The sequence below is a fragment of the Daldinia loculata genome (assembly GCF_022478755.1).
Source record: "Daldinia loculata strain CBS 113971 unplaced genomic scaffold F4817scaffold_13, whole genome shotgun sequence".
Taxonomy (NCBI): domain Eukaryota; kingdom Fungi; phylum Ascomycota; class Sordariomycetes; order Xylariales; family Hypoxylaceae; genus Daldinia; species Daldinia loculata.
The window spans coordinates 587,055-604,560 of record NW_026054867.1 but is presented as its reverse complement, the minus strand read 5'-3'; the positions used below and the strand labels follow the sequence as shown (position 1 = coordinate 604,560).

Below are 17,506 nucleotides of genomic sequence, written 5' to 3'. Positions count from 1 at the left end.
GGAAATCATTTCGGGGTCAGAGTCTGGTAAAAACTGTACATGGCTCAAAGGCCGGATATATATCAAGAGACTGGGTGGTGCTGACTGAGGATGCTGCTTGATGATGACCAGAACCATATCACACTCCTAAATTTGATTTTTGCATCCTCACTATGTTATTCCACCTAATTGAGAAACTAAAGCCATTTCAACCCATCTACCTTCATGTTGAGCCCAACGAACAAACTCGGCCAAATTCAGCTTACTGGCACCTTCAATGCAAGGAACTTTGCATCAGTAACCTGAGGAATATTCTCAAAGTCATTACCTTATCAACGATAAGTGTCTTAGTTGGACTAGTCGCTGGATACCGATGGCGCAGTCCGGACACCACTGGAACCACACATGGAAAGATATATTGTAAGTAGCTCGGATGCATCGCACGCTCCCTTAAGGCTTTGGTTTCAAACTGACAGAGTGCTGCAGCCCCGTTCGTTGAAGAGCATCAATCTGCTACCCGCTCTCGTCTGGTCCAATTTGACGCTCGACTACATCACCCAACACCTTACGGAGGACCTCCATCCCCGGCTGTGGATCGGTTGTGGCAGGATCTCGCTGTAAATTGTGCGTTGGATCTCCCCAGAATCTATCACCCCTAAAATGCCTACTTAGCTGGACTAAACTCGTGACCCTATAGGGACTGCGGTCTCGATACCTGAATCACTTGGTAAAAAAGCGAACCTGGCTGGTTCGGCGCTTATAAGACGTAGAGATGAAGATGGAAACCCTATTCTTGAATACTTTGCCTCGTTTGAAGTCTTCCATCAGCTTCACTGTCTCGACTTGCTTCGCAAGGCTGCACAGCCCAACTACCACTACTACTCTCAGCTGGGGGAACCCATGTTTCACGGCAATGAACTCTACCAGCTGAGCACGCACATTGGTCAGTACTACAAGCCTCTATTTATCTTCAGCGTGGGCTCAAGGCTAACATGCATCCCAAAAGGCCACTGCGTCGACATCCTGCGTCAAAGTCTGACATGCAATCCGGATTATGCCCTGATAGGCTACGTCCACGTTGATGGGCAAGACTTCCCCGTGCCAAACTTTCCAGCGGTGAAGCACCAGTGCCGTCCGTTTGAGTCTTTTGAGGCGTTGCGAAGATGGACGGAAGAAAGAGCCGTCGGGGAGTTAAGACTGGAAGATCTGCTGGATAGAACTGATGAACGAATCACCGTACTAAGTGAAATCCCTTAAGGAAAAAAAAACGTGAGCGATGCACCCCGTGATTACTGGTAAGAATTACCTGGTGGCTAGGTAGTATAGCGTGTTTGCTGTTATTGATCACGTGACATTGTATTTTAATAATATTAGGGGGTTTTACAATGAATAGGTACCTAACCTAAGAAGGGCTGCCGTAGATTTTACTGCTTTTTTGGAACACAGAGAATCAAGTTCAACGTAATCGCCCGCCTTTTCTCAAGCCCAGCTTTTCCTGTCTCCAAGCTTGGAATTCCGTCGTCTTCTTGACAATTTAATTTTAGTTATTTTAGTTATGCCGCCAAGCACAAGACGGCAGCTCCCGGTGCTAATAGTCGGAGCCGGAGTCGCCGGTCTTACGCTAGCACAAGGTCTCCGTCTTAGCTCCATAGCATTTCGCCTCTTTGAGCGCCATTCCCAGTCTTACCCCTTCCAAGGCCACCGCTTCCGCATCTCAAATGAAACCCATACAGCGCTTAGCAACCTTCTTTCTTCCCCATTGCAAACCCTCTTAGGGCGTACTGCACCAGAAAACCCACCATTCAGTCCACGCTACGTCGATGCCACTAAATTAGACTTTCCGATACCCACCTCCGTGAACCCCCCGTCGGTACCCGTAGATAGAGCTTGGTTCCGGATGCTGACCGCGCTGGATATTGGGGATGCGATCGAGTATGGAAAGGATCTCGAATCGTACGAACTTGTCCAAGACTATGTTCGCGTCAAATTTGTCGATGGTTCCATCGTGTACGGACAGCTACTTATCGGTTCGGACGGCGTCAAAAGCCGCGTGCGTATGCAACTTCAGCCCTATCGAAAGTTATTAGATCTAGACCGTTGGGTCCTATGGGGTCGGACACCAATAACGGAGGGCTTGAAGGAAAAGATATTACCGGACTTGTTAAGCTGGTGCATGTACTTGGACGCAGAGAACAACGTGCAGACTGTTGTTGAGCCGATGATATGGTCTAGAAGTGCGAGGCAAGAATCAGAAGGCAGGTTGCCTGACTTTTCGGATTATATATATTGGGTTGTCTGTACCGCGCCTTTCCAGTACTCGGATGTATTGCCAAGAACGGCAGAAGAGAAAAAAGCGTTTCTGGAGCGGGCAATGGAAACATGGCATTCTGCTTTGAAGCTTTTGCTTCGTTCAGCTGCCCATGATATGTCCGCTTGTATCCCTATCCTGTCGAGTAAACCGGACATAGAGGTTTCGACTGCAACATCTAAGAGAGTTCTACTCATCGGGGATGCAGCACACCCGATGAGCCCCATGGGTGGCTCTGGTGCCGACACCGCTATCAAGGACGCAGCTGATCTAGCACGGACAATTGCCGAAGAAGGAATAACGGATAATAGTATCACGGGCTTCCAGATTAGGATGGAAGCAAGGGCAAAAGAGAAGATCGAGCATTCTTTTCGAGGTGGACAAAAATTCTGGCGTGGGGGAGAGTGGACCGACTACGCTGAAATTGACGTGTGAAGCTCACCCCCTTCTCGTGTTGAGATGAGAATGTAAATTTATTTACTCGGCACGGTTACTCTAGGACATGTCCGCTGAATGCTAACTTTACAGATAAACCCGTCGGTTCTTTCTATTCTTATCAGATTGCCAAGTAATTTACTAGGTTTTCATAGGGCCAAATTGGAAAAGCAACGTAGTGAGGTGCCTTCACTATGTCCCATTACTCGTCACGTTCACGCTCAAGTCTCTCATCTCGTAGATCTCCAAGCTTCGCTCGGAGATCTGCTCTACCCCCTTCGTTCCCTCCATAATTTCTGCATTCCCCGGTGCTCCTCGGCCTAGCCATAAAGTCTGCTGGCTGCCTGGGTACTCAGAGAGGCGCCCACTTCGCTTCTCCCGACGCTGGTGGAGGGAGGATGAAGAAAGCGCTCCTGCTGCATGGCGAATTGACTCGAACGGTATGCGCAATGCGTGTGGCAGGCTGTTCTTGAGAGCGTGGCCCACTCGGAAGGAGAGGTGCGGAAGATTAGATGCAAGCAAGCCGACGCCAATCTCAATAGCAGGCCAGTTGGAAAACAGGAGAGAGGATCCTACTCCGAAACGAGCAAAGGGTAAGTGGACAGATTATGGATAGTAGTGTAAGCATTAGGTAGTAACCGTTACCTTGAAAAAAGTTAGACCCGCCACCAGTAGCGGTAAGAAGTTCCGGTTCGGTAAGAGAGACAAGCTGGATGATAGTATTGTTCAGGCCGGCAACGAATGCACTGAGAAAGGTTAGTCTGGCTTTAGAGAGGATGAGAATGCAACGTACAAGCCTCCAACAATGAACACAATCGTCACGGCTATTTTGCGCTTGAGGTCGAGTTGGAGGCCCCATACCTATACGGAATTATGTTACTCCCATCTTGATAATTATATCTGGGGAAGGATAATAAAGAGAAACACTTACGAATGGTATGGGCAACACTACCAAGCAAAAATCGATGAAGCTGTCTAGTGCGAACACTCCCATTTGAATCACGAACCCCCATTGCGGGCACACATCCCAGGGGCCCTCGACATCCTCTTTGAAGTGTGTACCGCAATAAAACAGCCACGAGGCTACCGCAAAGACAAACCAGATACAAGAGAGTGCTATGAGAGCCCAGTTACATACGTTGAAGATTCGGCCGACGAAGATCCGACGATAGAATAACAGCATGATCAGTTTAATGAGGAAGTTTGTAGCCATCCAGAGGATGACGAGAGCAGCTGTGACCTGTAGATAGACCAGTCATCCACTGAAGCTACGAAAGAACTAAGATATGTAGTAAGTAGTTGCAGTTATTGCATTGACGAACCTGAGCTAGGATATGTTCCTGATTTGCTGCTTTGGCAGGATCAAGAGGCACTTCATCAAAAGCACCCTTGAAGACTCCTGAATACCTAATAATGTAAACAACGGGCCGGCGCATTTTCAACTGAGAGACCTGCCTGTCAGCAGCGAAGCGCAACACCCGGTTAGAAAAAACTGTCCTGGGACGTTAGGATATTCAGGACCCAGGTAAACTTTCAACTCGGAGACATGACATACCCACGCTGGAATGCAAAGCCAATCATCAAGCTGGCATCGTGCCCTCTGCTGCCGGCGAGTGTAAAATCGCAGACAGACGAATATTCCATCGATGATCGGGAAGGAAAATCCAACCGCCATAGCGCTCTGGGTTGTCCCGACACCAGACATTGTCGTGCGGTAAAGGATACCTAGTATAAGCTAAAGGCTAAAGGCCAAAAGCAAATATAGATTCTCAAATCTCTTGAGAGAGTTAAGATGCTACGGGCAGCGAGATAGGCAGCAAGCAGGCCCGCAGTCCAGAAGTTTCGTAACGTCTCATCTGCTGTCTTATGGTGAGGACGTCGTCAGCTAGCTACTCGATAGGAATGTTGTCCTAACGGTCCTTGATTGACCGGCTGTGATCGACCACCACAGCCTACCTTAGGAACCTACCTAGGCACAGCAGCATTTCATTTATCTTCGGCATCCTTCTGCAGCCACGCACCTGGCAATGCAACGCTAATCCTGTTTCTGGTGATCACAACAGCACCATGGCCGATACTGAACAGTATTATTATTATCTCGCAGCCTCGTCACGTTCCGCCTGTGGAAGTCGGTTGTTGAGCCTGCGGACTATAAGCGGCATTGTTACCTCTACCGGGATTCTAAGCCCCCTCACCTGTGTAGCATTGCCGCCCCCGACTACGAGGCTGCAACGCCTTCTTTTTTTTTTTTTACCCATTTTCGTTGCAACTGTTCGTAGTGTGGTATCTACCTTCAATCATTGGAGGGCTTGGGTGGTATTACACACCACCCATATGCCGATTCAAATGCTTCCAATACGTCATATTCAAGTGCTGCTAGTTACCGTCCAAGTACTAATACTGCATTGAAGACTTAAAAGTTTTTTTTTATCTCACTGACGAGTACAAGACGTGGATGAACGTAAGCAAATCCCTATGGCGCATAATTATATAGGTACACCTGACCAATACTAGTATTCTTACTCCCGTGGAAGTGAAGGAGCCGGTAAAGCCAGCCTTCTCCTCTCCTCCTCGCCCAACCTTGCTAATCGACCTAATATTCTGTATTGATGTAGGGCTCGGATCGGGTCGTCCCTCCTAATCCAATCACCACAGAGGTCTCTTTTCAGCTTATTTTCATGATTTGCCCCTGCCTAAGGGTTCCAATCCATCGAAACAGCGTTCTCTGGCTGTCTCCATTCGAATCCTTCAGGTACCTGAACTCGTCTTTTTTCGAACCAAGCCTGAAGAGCATCCCAGTCGACGCATTTGTGGTGCGTGTTGGCGTTGGGGGTCGGATTTTCGTGGTCCAAGACCCAGTTATAGGGTATGATGCCGGTGTCAAACTGACACATAAGGCTCTGACGGATGTAATCAACGCAGTGTTCGTAGTGACGCTCATACATTTCGGGCACACGCTGCTTCTTGTCTTGTGTCTTGGGGAAGTAATCTATATAGTGATCTTGCCAGATGTAGTGCAAGCAGTGCAACTGATGCGTCCCGATGGTCGCTGCAATATAGCCGCCACCGGCTTCGGATGGGAACTGAGCGGACCAGTCCGGGTGTTGCACCTTCAAGATGTCTTCCTTGGAGACACTAATCATGCCATCTGAGTATTATTACAAGTCATGTGAGTAACTTTGAATCTACCAAGCTTCTTAGGACTGAATGATGCTACTCACATCTCATAATATCGTACCATGCCTGCTCTACCTCCTCAGTAGGTGGCCCCTTCCAACGGCTCTGATGCCAAAGTGAGCCGTTGAAGACTCGATGAACATATGGATGTGGAGTAACCGCATCATTCACCGGAGCTGCGGCGTAAATTAGCAGAATAGCCCAGTCATCTGGTTGTTTCTTTACGCGGTGCGGGAACTTACAATAGTAGTTGAACATACTCCAGCACTTCCCCTGGTTGATTTGGGTAGCCAAGTAAAGACTAATGAAAAGCACAAGCATCCCAATAACGCTGAAGCCATGAATGACCCAATGAATCCGCCTGAGAACCTTCGATTTCTTATCCTCGCAAACTGAGTCATGATAGCTCAGCAGAGGCATCTCAGGTTCTGAGTCCGGTTCGGCCGAGAGCGCAGCGTAGGCTGGTTTATCAGACATGATAGTCATTGAAGTAGTTAGAATAAGTACTGGGAAAAAAGTTATAGGCGTTGAAATAGCTGAGGAAAACTCAACTAACAGGAAGGGTCGTAGGGTTAAGTATATATGTGATGATATCATGTTACCTACCGGCTTTGCGGCAGTATATCCAACTTATCGACCAAATTGTCCTCCATTACTGGTTCACATGGACAGGTGATGAAAACCGATCCTATTAGAGATATCAAAACGCATAAAGGGTTGTCCGACATGTCCCCAACCACATTATGGCATCAAACACGGCACCACCAAGCCTGAGTTCCTCGGCTATCCAATGCGACTCTACTATCAAAGGACAGCCTGCTTAAGAATGTTACAGCACATATGTAGGCTAGCAAGACTCCAACAGTATGTGATCCTAAGCTTGCGTCCTATGATCAAATACTTGCATGAGGTGAGCATGATATCCTATTCCTTTCTCCTTCGCTTCGCTAATAGGGTGGGGGATGCTGTATGGGTGACATGGGTGACGAGATCTTGGAGATAAAAAGGCTGATGAGCCGCCCACGACTTTTCTTATTTCTCCTTTCTATACTCATCAACACCTCCCTAGCAGCAGTTCCCTACATATCATCAAGATTTAGGTCAGCAATCATGCGCACTCACCTTTACAATACCGCTCTTGCTCTGATCCTCATGGTCCCGACGTTCGCAACCCCCGTTGCATACCCGGCCAGTAAGTGCTTTCAACAAAAGATGAATTCCTATTCTACGCTTGGAAGCGGAATATACAGGTCTTGAGCTAAGGGTACGTTATAGATTTTGAAACCGATCCAATGCTTCAAGTCGGTAATAAGGAGGCTTCCTCCTATGCTGGCAGCTACAAGCGAGGCAACTGAGGCGGAAGTCTCCAAGGTCTCTAGGCAGGAAGGCGACAATCAATAACTTGCTGAAATGTCTGTGTACCCACCTAAGGAGTAAAGAATGTGGAGACTCAGGTTACGAGGCGATTCGCGCCGGTGTTATTATTATCACAGTCTGATCTGGCCATAACAAATCATGTCCTTATAATTCGTTATGAAACTAAGCTTATTTCGACTTGAATTTTGACTGGCACTTTTCCATATTTTCCATCTTAGGTAGTAGTGTGGTTTCTGCACTTACCTAGGTACTCTATAACGAATCCGAATCGATGTTCTTTTTTTTTAATTCGTTACGCCAAATCTGACTGTATTATTTAACGTCCGGGGTGAGGGGCATAAGAGGCGTGCTAGTCTATAGGCTTTACTCTACATAACAGTACATAGACACCTATTTAACAATTTGAATCCAAAGACGTGTTGCCGAGGGCGTCTCGAGCTGCAACCTCCCTGCGGCCAAGTAAGGGAAGTCTTCAAGTTCCACTTTTCCAGTCACTCTATAAGTCCCAAGATAATATATATCCTTGCCACAGCCTTTCCAAGCCTTGTTTGCTCTGTTCCGTGAAACTCCGAGCTAATATAATGAACAAAGATCCAACAAACCACAATACAAGAGCCGTACCTTTCCCGCACCCTTAATACCAACCCCCGGCGCAGATATCGTTATAAAATCCAGTTACCTCGAGGAACTCCTTAAAGTCCTAAGGGCTATTCATCAGCATTTCCAAGCATAGCCCCCAGATTACGCCAGTATTATCTAAGCATACCCAGATTTGCTGCTTGCTAATACGCGGGGGTTGTGTAATAGCATATTGTAGTCAGGCACCTACTGCCTCAGCGTTGAAGTTGATCGAGATAGGATCAAGCCTGCCATACCCTGTCGTTAAAAGCCTTCTGTTCTGATAGACCGCAAAGCCGTAGCCTATCTTGTCTCCCTCTTGGGAGCCGCCTATAATAACTATATCCCTCGGAGGTAACTCCGTATACCAGTCCTCGAAGGCCTATGCCGCTTGCTCTTTGGAAGTCCCTCTGTGGGGTCTTGCCTGGAACCCGGAGGGGTAAGTGGGAGGAACTAAAACCGGGCGGCGAATCGATGGTAGTAACCTCGCAGCTCTCTGTACTTTAGTCCTGGGTGTCCGCAAGCCTACTGCTCTGGGGCCTCTGACGATAATGGGTAGCTCCGCCCGCTTGGCTAGCGGATGGTCTTCATTCACTGCTTGCAGCTTGTAGGAGAAGCGTATAAGTGCCTCGTCGAGTGCTGCTTGTGCTGTAGGTAAGCCAAAATCTCTGAATATCGTATCTATCGGGGTAGTTTTCGGTCGAACAACACTCCTAGCCATTTGAACGCAGGTTCTTTCTTTTTCTTTTCCGGCTTTTGGACCGGTTGGATACTAAAGCGTTCGTTAGCTACTACTGGGTGGTTGCATCGATCCCTCTTCCTAGTGATATGTATCATTTCGCACTTCTCTAGTGCAAAGGAGACCTTATTGTTGTCTCCCTACTGAAGAACACGCTACACATCCTTAGTCAAGAGCTCCGCGTTTTCGTCCAGTGACCGCGAGGCACGATATAGGCAGAGATCATCGACGTAACCGAAACGATGCCTAGAGTCCTGCTTGAATAGGTCCACCAAATACAACATATAAAGCACAGGTGACCAGGGCAACCCTTGGGGTGTGTCATACCGCACTCTCTTATATACTGTAACCGCTCTTTCCAGGCGCACTCGAACGACCCTATCCGTGAAGAAGGAGTCTGTCAGCTCCAAAACCTTCAGCGGCCAGCCTTGGCGTCTCATTCGCTGTAATAGCCTACGCTTCAAAAGAGCGTCAAACGCGCCTTGGACATTCATCGTGACCATGGACACTTCCAGGCCAGCGCCTCTGCTTCGTCCTTCGATACCAGGCTCAAACCCCGGATGCCAGACATTCCAGTCTCCTGTAATAGGGGCCTAGGGCAATTGCACCTGGACCACGTCGATTCCTTCCTCCTAGCATACTTTTAATAATGTGATATGCGATGATAGCGCATTATTTGTGTTGCACTAAGCTACCCGGAGCCCTCTAGGTCCTCGAGATGGTTGCTGCGTTCTGACGCGTCTCTTTCTCGTACCCTTTTCCTCGCTTCCTGACATTAACCGAGGCTGGGGGGAGGACTGTTCCAGTTTGCTCTTACAGCCGCGGCTGCAGGTCGAGTTTGTCATTCTTCAGAGGGCTCTTTGCGTATTAGGACAGGGTAGCTTACATCCTATAACTATTACTTATCACCTTATTTTACCTCCCACGAATTTTGAATCTTTGGTTGAACTTTCGCACCCGTGACCCACAGATATAATGACACGGACCATGCGTTATATATTTAAGAAACTAATTTTTAAATACAAATAATTACTAGGTATGTAACTTAAGCGGTTATTACGGTTAATTAAATAAAATATTATGTTAAAATGAAAAAAATAATTATATATTAAATTAAAGTTAATAAAAAATCACTTGTTATAATTTAAAAAATATTAAATGTATATTTTTAAATTTTATTACGGTTTATTATAATAAAAATATTTATTTAATTAATATAATATATATTTATATAATAAATAATTATAATTATTTTAATATTATTTTTTTAAAAAAAAATTTATAAAAATTAAATTTTAATTTACTATTTATATTTAAAATAAAATATATGGTTTTTAAAGTAAATAACATTTTACATATTAATTTAAATGGTAAATTTTATTAATTTTATAAATAACTTTTAAAATTTTATTATTTTTATATAAAAATTAAATTTATTAAATTAATCGTTATTAACGACAATAATAATATTAATAATGTTAATAATAATATTATTAATATTATTAGTTATATTTTTTAAAAGTTTAATAAAAAGTTAAAAAAAAAACTTATATTATATAATATTAATAATAATAATTTTTTTAAAATAAATAAATATATTTATATTTTATAACGTTTTATACCTTTTTATTTTATAAAAAAAAAGTTTATTTTAATTATTAAAATAATATATATTTTAATTTTATTTAAAATTAATAAAAAGTTAATTATTAAATTTTATTTTAATATAATATGTCATTTTAATATTATATAAAATAAATTAATTAATAATAATTTATTTAATAATTTAAACATTTAATTTTATTATTTTAATATTACGGTTTATTATAATAAATAACTTTTAAATAAAAATAATCGTTTATTTATTTTTATTTATATAATTAAATTATATAAAATATTTTATAATTACGAAATTATAATTTAAAAAGTATTAATTATTAATATTATTAATTAATAAAAAAAACTTATTAATATATTTTTTATTTAAAAGGTTAAATTAAATAAAATTTACTTATTTAAAACTTTTTATAAAAATTTTATTACTTTTTTTTTACCAATATTAATATATAAGTAATATATGTTAAAAATATTTACACAATTTAAATTAACTTTAATTTTAATAAAATAAAAATAAACAAAAAAAAGTATTACAAGATTTTTATATATTATTAAAATATACAAATTATTTTTTAAAATAATATTAATAATACTTTTAAAGTTTATATAAAAAAAATTATGTTAAAAATAAACCTATTAAAATTAAATTAAAAAAAAAACATAAAAAACGTAAATGTAAAATTATAATTTTTTTTACTTTTATTATTAAACGTTTAAATAATATTAATAATTTAAAATTATTACAAAATTATTTTCGTAAAAAAAATAACAATTTATTTTTTAAACCGACATTTTATACGTTAATATTTTATTTAATAATTTTTTTTATATTAATTTTAAAAGTAACTTTATATATAAAGCTTTTTAAATTATATAAAACTATAAATAATAAAACTATAAACGGTAAAATTATAAACGGTAAAATTGCAAATAATAAAATTATAAATAATAAAATTATAAATAACAAAACTTTTAATAATAAAAAAGTAAAAATAACACTTATATAAATTTTTATTTATATTATAAAAACTATTTTTATTTTTTTAATTTAACAATTAAATTATTATTTTATAAATAATTAATATTTTGATTAAATTTTTATTTAATTTTTTACGGTATAATTTTTTATAATAATATAAATTAAATAATTATTTAAATTTAAATTATTATATAAATATTAAAAAAATTTAAATACGTAATAATATATAATAATATTTATAATATTATTATATATATTTAAAATTATAAAAGTTTTTATATTTATATAATATTTTATTATTAAAATAAAATATAAACCAATTATTATTATTTAATAATTATTTCTTTTTTATATATATAAACATTTTTAAAATAAATACTTTTTATAAATATTAATATTATAAAATTATAAAATTTTTTTTATATATATAAAAAATAAAAATATATTTAATTTATATTATAATTATAATAATTAAATTTATTAAAAAAATAAGTTTAATTATTTATAATAATTATATATAATTTATATATAATTTTTAATTTAATTAAAACTTTTTTTATTTAAAAAATTCTTTTATTTAATATTTTATTAATTTTTTATATTAATAATATTATTATTTTTTTTTTTCGTTTTTAATTATAATATTTATATAAAATATAACGTTAAAAAATTAAATATTTCGTTAATTTTTTCGTTTCGAATATTTGCTTTTTATATAACATTATTAAGTTTATTTTTTAAAAAAAAACAATTAATTTAAATTAATTTTTTTTACAATTTTTTTAATCTTTTTATTAAAAAAATTAAAATTAAAAATAACTTATAAAAATTATTATTATTTAATTTTATTTAAATTACCGTATAAAATTAATTATAAATATTTATAAAAAACCAATCATAATTATTTTTTTTATATAATTTAAATTTATTTAAATAAAAAACATTTTATATTATTTATAAATAACTTTTAAAAAATATTAATCGATATTTTTATTTAATAATATAATTTTAATATTAATTAAAAACTTTACATTAACTTTTAACTTTTATTATAATATATAATTAAAATTTAATAAAAAATAATTTTTTTATAACTTATTTTATATAAAATTAACGCAGTTAAATTACCTTTTAATAAAATATTTATTTTATTTTTTAACAAAAATTTAAACTTTTTTTTATATAATTAACATATATATAATAAAAAAAGCAATTTTATAAATTAAATCGTTTTAAATCCAAAATCTCGCATATTTTATTTAAATAAAATATTTTATAAAAATTAAAAATTAATATTTTTTTACTTTTTATTTTATATAAATATTTTAACTTACTTTTTAACGTTTAAAACAAAACTTTTTAAATTATTTTTACTAATATTTAATTTTTATATTATTTATATTACAATTATAATAAAAATAATTACCAAATTTAATAATTAAGCCATTTTTATTTAAATAAACTTTTTATATAAAAACTTAATATATTATTATAAATAAAAAAACTTTTTTTCTTTTATTTATTTAAATAATATAAAATATTTATTTTAAATTACATATAACGCATAAATATTAAATAAAAATAAAAATAATAATATTTTTAAATTAATTAACGTAATATTAAATTAAATATTTTAAATATTTATTAATTTTAACATATATATAAATTTTTTAACGTTTAAATTTATTATAACCGTTAATATTTTAAATTTAATTAAATTTATATATAATAAACTTTTTTTTTTACTTTTTAATTTACCACATACAATAATAAATAATTAAAAAAAAAAATTTTAATAAACCTTTATAAATTTACATTTAAATATCATTAACATATATAATAATAAAAGTTAAAATTTACACATATTAAAAAAACTTATTTTTTTTAAAATTTAATATATTATTATAAATATAACTTCGTTTAAACTCGTTTAAACATTTAAATATAATAAATTTTTTTGTTAAAATAACTTTAATTTCGTTAATTTATTATTATTTATCTTTTAAAATTATTTTATAATATTTAAAACTTAAATCGTACCAAATTTACTTTATTTATTCCATAAAAACTTAAAACTTTTTTTAACATAAAAATTTATTAATTTTAATATTAAAAAAATAAATTTAAAAAAAAATAACTAAAAAATATTTTTTTAATTTATTTAAAATATTTTCTTAACTTTATATACAATATTACTTTTATAATCTTTACTTATAAAATATACAATTAAAAATTTTTAATAAAAGTTTTTAATAATATTTTTTAAAAATTTTTTATTAAATTTTTTTAATTATAAAACTTATATAAAATTAAACAATAATATTTTTTTTATATAACTCGTAATTAATAAATTTTTATGTTATATTAAAATATATAATATAAAAAAGAAATAAAAAAAATTTTCATTAAAAAATAACTTAAATAAATAAAATAAATAAATATATTTAACATATTTATAATAAAAAATAATATATTATTTATTATTTATTAAAATATATATTTAAATAAATAAATATTTATTTATTTAATATATAATAAAATAATAAAAATTACTATTAATATAACATTTATTTTTTAATAACATAATATATATTTTTATATAATATATTTAAACAAAAAAATAAAAATTATTAAAAATATATATTTAATAACCATAATATTACTTAATTTTTATTAAAAACCAAAATATTTAATATTACAAAAATTATATATATTTTTAATTAAACTTATTTTATTAAAACTATTTACACTATTATTTTTAATATTTAAAAATTTAATAAATAATTTAATTAAAAGTTTTTAATTATCGTTATTTAAATTAATTATAATATAAAACGTAAATTACTTTATAAATTCGAAATTATAACCATTATTAAAATCACAATTAATATATTTATTATTATTAAAATTTAAAAATTAAAAACACTTTTTTAAATAATATATATTATTATTATTATATTTATTATATATATCTTTAAAAATTACATTATAAAAAACAAAATTAAAAAAATTTATAAACTTAACATCATTAATATTATCGTTTACATTAAATAAAAAATATTTAATATTATACCGTTTTTTTTAAGTTTTAAACCTTAATAAAAATACATTTTCTTTAAATTTTTAATATATATAACCACATTTTTAATTATCTTTTAATTTTTTAAATATTATAATAAAAAATATCGTTTTTTTTATATCTTTACTTTAAAAAAATAATATAATAATATCGTTAAAAAAAAACCACGTAAAATAAATAAAAAAATATTTAATAAAATTTTTAATAAATATATAAACTTTAAAATCATAATAATATAAAATTATTTTAAAATTAACTTCGTTTAATTTACCAAATAATTAAAATATATATAACATTAAAATATAAAAACAAATAATAATAAATTTAATCTTTAAATTTAACTTTAAAATTAAAATAAATTAACTTTTATCCAAAAAACGATAAAAATCCATATAAAATAAAATAAAATTAAACAAATTATTTAAAAAATTATTATATATAATATTTAACAATAAATATTTATACATAAAATTTACTTTAAACCACCATTTAAAAACTTTAAATATAATATAAATAAAATTAAATTTATTTAAATAACTAATAATTTAATAAATTTTAATATAATACATTATAACAAAAAAAAAGTTTTTTTAAAACAATACGTTAAAAAAATTTTTAATAACTTTTTTAACAATTATTTTACTTTTTTAAATTTATTAATTTTAATTCGTAAAAATAATTAACGGTTTAAAAAATTATTAAAATATTAATAAACTTTTAAAAAAATTCCAATAATTAAAAAACAAAACAATAAAATAATAATTTATAATAAATAAAAGGTAAAAACTTTTATAAAATATAGTTTATCATTTTAATAACTTAATCCTCGTAAAAGGCTTTAAGCCGTTAATGATAACATTATATTTTAACTTATAAATACGAATTTAACTGATTAATAATTAAAAAACAAAAGGTAATAAAATAAAATCGATATAAATTAAAGGTTAAAATAACTGTTAATTAAAAAATGATTTAAAATAAAAGTGTGTGTGTGTTTTTAATTAAAAAGATAAAATGATTTTAAAACTTTTATATGATCCGTAAAGTTAAAATTACGTAATAAAATACCTTATAACTAAGCTTAATAACATTACACTTGTTTAATAAATACAATTTAATTAATATAAATTAATATAAAATAAAAAATTAAAAAAAATATATTTACAATTAATATATTTAAAATTAAAAACGTAAAAATAATATTATTTATTTTGCAAAATATTATTATTTAATATTACAATAAATTTAAACTTTTAAATTAAAAATAAAAAAAGTTTTTTTTTATTTTTAATTTTTTTTTATTTAACTTTTATACATTTTTAATTATAATATAATAAACATAATATATTACCATATAATAAATACCGTTATTATTAAACGTATTTAAATTAAATAATAAATTTAAAATAAAATATTTTAAATAATAAATATTAACAAATTATAAAATTTTTTTACAATTTTTATTAATTAACATTAAAAAAAAATTAAAAAAATAAAATAAACAAAATAATACCATTTTATTAATTAAAAATAATATATAAAAATTATAATAAATAATAAAAAAAAATAAACTATTACATTATAATAAATAATTATTAAAACATATAAAATATAAAAAAATCCGATTTAAAAATATAATTTAATTAATTAAAAAATTATAAAAATAAACATATTTTATTAAAACATATTACATATAACGTTATAATATATATATTTATAAAAAATAAAATTTTTTTTTTTATATAAAAATGTAAAATATTATAATAATTTAAGCTAATTACGTTAACTTATAACTAACTACCCTTTTAAACTAAACTCACAGAATTTTTTTATTTTAACATAATACCTTATTTGGTTAACCGTAACTATCGTGACATAATACATAGGTACCTGGTCGGCTAGTTAAAGGGCTTAAAGTTAAGCAGATTTATCTTTAAATAAGTACCCCAGAAAAGAAAAGAGATGAAAATGCAAAACCATCAAGATAACAGAGCTCATCCTGCCGCACCTCAGCGTAATCATTATAATTATTTAATGCACGTAGTTGAAATAAATAGAAGAGCATTCTTATATACATAAGCCAGTCAATTCGTCTCTCGTACGGCGAAGGATCAAGGCAAGCGAATAGACAGCTAGATAAATGATCCGGGACATTTAAATGGTGACACCGTTGGGTAGTATTGGCGGTTCGCTACGCGGGCAAAGGAATATTCTGGTTCCGCCGTCAGCTCGGCTCGGTCCCGGCGATTTGAAACCCTTTGCCCGACTTTTATTAAGCTGGAGAATCTGCAAGGCCGGCAGTTTGGGGAACACGGGGGGGTTCACGCACATGGTAGTATTTTATATATCGATAACTAAGCTTGACGGTTTACGATGCAGTCTGGTTCAAGTTTAGTCATGTTGTTACTAATCTTGGTTTACCTGCTTGGGTCTCTTATTGAGGTGCGTCTGTGGGATTTTGGGGATGCAATGACTACCTCCTATAATACTTTGATGATAGCAAATGCTACACAACTGTGTACCTTTTAAAACCTCGTGAATTGAAAATATAACATTTCTTAAAATACTGGAAGGTACTTAAGTTCAGCTACTAAAGCGTGTAACCCGGTTGTGCTGCTATATTTGCACTTCGGCTCCGTTACCTGATACCGTATAGGGGTTGATTTTTCAATATTGGTTATGATAGGATATTTACTACGAGCACTATTAAATGTGCTAGCAATATTGTCTTACGTTCGGCATGTTATACGATTTATTGAACATGGCTTATGGCGGTCTGGGCGGTGTGGTATATATGGTATAGGTATTCATTAAGCCACATGCGAACCGCCTAATCATGATCAAGACCTGTCTTATTTAGATACTCCAAAACCCGCGTCTATATCACATTACACAAACATGTTATTCCGTAGCATTGTGCCCTTTCCCCTCACGTATGACAATGGCCACACCGGTTCGCACGTATTGGATGTTACCCAAATTCTAACAAGCCACTGGAAGTAACCGATATATTTATGGCAATCTCCCAATCACAGGGCTCTCCTTGAATTAGGTACCTACCCGTTAAATGACTCTGTTAGGTTACACAAAAAAAGCGAAGAACGTCTCTCCGCCACATCCTCTCTGGGTAAGTATTGCTATAAGTATTTATTAGATACCTAGGCACGTGATCAAAATACTCTCGCGGATAAGCCTACC

The 17,506-nt window shown here is 32.5% G+C and overlaps 5 protein-coding genes across 5 annotated transcripts; 3 read left to right on the top strand and 2 right to left on the bottom strand.

Annotated features, from left to right (window-relative positions):
* On the top strand, positions 1-1,380 carry F4817DRAFT_44958 (uncharacterized protein). The gene is made up of 4 exons (XM_049307488.1): positions 1-399; positions 466-603; positions 677-922; positions 986-1,380. The coding sequence occupies exons 1-4, from the start codon at positions 153-155 to the stop codon at positions 1,234-1,236; spliced, it is 882 nt and encodes a 293-aa protein (XP_049160978.1). The 5' UTR covers positions 1-152; the 3' UTR covers positions 1,237-1,380.
* A 1-nt stretch (position 1,381) lies between these two features.
* F4817DRAFT_45013 (FAD/NAD(P)-binding domain-containing protein) lies at positions 1,382-3,472 on the top strand. Its single transcript, XM_049307489.1, has one exon. The coding sequence runs from the start codon at positions 1,535-1,537 to the stop codon at positions 2,720-2,722; it is 1,188 nt and encodes a 395-aa protein (XP_049160977.1). The 5' UTR covers positions 1,382-1,534; the 3' UTR covers positions 2,723-3,472.
* On the bottom strand, positions 2,819-4,555 carry F4817DRAFT_44912 (uncharacterized protein). The gene is made up of 7 exons (XM_049307487.1): positions 4,278-4,555; positions 4,178-4,214; positions 4,045-4,121; positions 3,654-3,962; positions 3,516-3,583; positions 3,368-3,468; positions 2,819-3,294 (listed from the first exon to the last, which is right to left on the bottom strand). Exons 1-7 carry the CDS (start codon positions 4,425-4,427, stop codon positions 2,915-2,917), a joined length of 1,122 nt encoding a protein of 373 aa, XP_049160976.1. The 5' UTR covers positions 4,428-4,555; the 3' UTR covers positions 2,819-2,914.
* Positions 4,556-5,076: 521 nt separating this feature from the next.
* On the bottom strand, positions 5,077-6,588 carry F4817DRAFT_332214 (uncharacterized protein). Its single transcript, XM_049302627.1, has 4 exons — positions 6,456-6,588; positions 6,142-6,382; positions 5,944-6,075; positions 5,077-5,870 (listed from the first exon to the last, which is right to left on the bottom strand). The coding sequence occupies exons 2-4, from the start codon at positions 6,374-6,376 to the stop codon at positions 5,416-5,418; spliced, it is 822 nt and encodes a 273-aa protein (XP_049160975.1). The 5' UTR covers positions 6,377-6,382; positions 6,456-6,588; the 3' UTR covers positions 5,077-5,415.
* Positions 6,589-7,009: 421 nt separating this feature from the next.
* On the top strand, positions 7,010-7,254 carry F4817DRAFT_314182 (uncharacterized protein; the record flags this gene model as incomplete). Its single annotated transcript, XM_049300362.1, has 2 exons — positions 7,010-7,091; positions 7,175-7,254. The coding sequence occupies 2 exons, from the start codon at positions 7,010-7,012 to the stop codon at positions 7,252-7,254; spliced, it is 162 nt and encodes a 53-aa protein (XP_049160974.1).
* Positions 7,255-17,506: the final 10,252 nt, after the last annotated feature.

Bases quoted from the DNA above. Each gene is read 5' to 3' on its own strand.
- F4817DRAFT_44912 (XM_049307487.1), bottom strand. From the start codon at position 4,427: ATGTCTGGTGTCGGGACAACCCAGAGCGCTATGGCGGTTGGATTTTCC. The intron at 3,469-3,515 runs GTACGTTGCATT...AACCTTTCTCAG, and splicing joins GTGTTCATTGTTGGAGGCTT to TGCATTCGTTGCCGGCCTGA. The intron at 3,295-3,367 runs GTAACGGTTACT...GTTTCGGAGTAG, and splicing joins CGGGTCTAACTTTTTTCAAG to GATCCTCTCTCCTGTTTTCC.
- F4817DRAFT_45013 (XM_049307489.1), top strand. From the start codon at position 1,535: ATGCCGCCAAGCACAAGACGGCAGCTCCCGGTGCTAATAGTCGGAGCC.
- F4817DRAFT_44958 (XM_049307488.1), top strand. From the start codon at position 153: ATGTTATTCCACCTAATTGAGAAACTAAAGCCATTTCAACCCATCTAC. The intron at 400-465 runs GTAAGTAGCTCG...AGAGTGCTGCAG, and splicing joins CACACATGGAAAGATATATT to CCCCGTTCGTTGAAGAGCAT. The intron at 604-676 runs GTGCGTTGGATC...GTGACCCTATAG, and splicing joins GCAGGATCTCGCTGTAAATT to GGACTGCGGTCTCGATACCT.
- F4817DRAFT_332214 (XM_049302627.1), bottom strand. From the start codon at position 6,376: ATGTCTGATAAACCAGCCTACGCTGCGCTCTCGGCCGAACCGGACTCA. The intron at 6,076-6,141 runs GTAAGTTCCCGC...TTTACGCCGCAG, and splicing joins GAGTATGTTCAACTACTATT to CTCCGGTGAATGATGCGGTT. The intron at 5,871-5,943 runs GTGAGTAGCATC...AATAATACTCAG, and splicing joins ATGGTACGATATTATGAGAT to ATGGCATGATTAGTGTCTCC.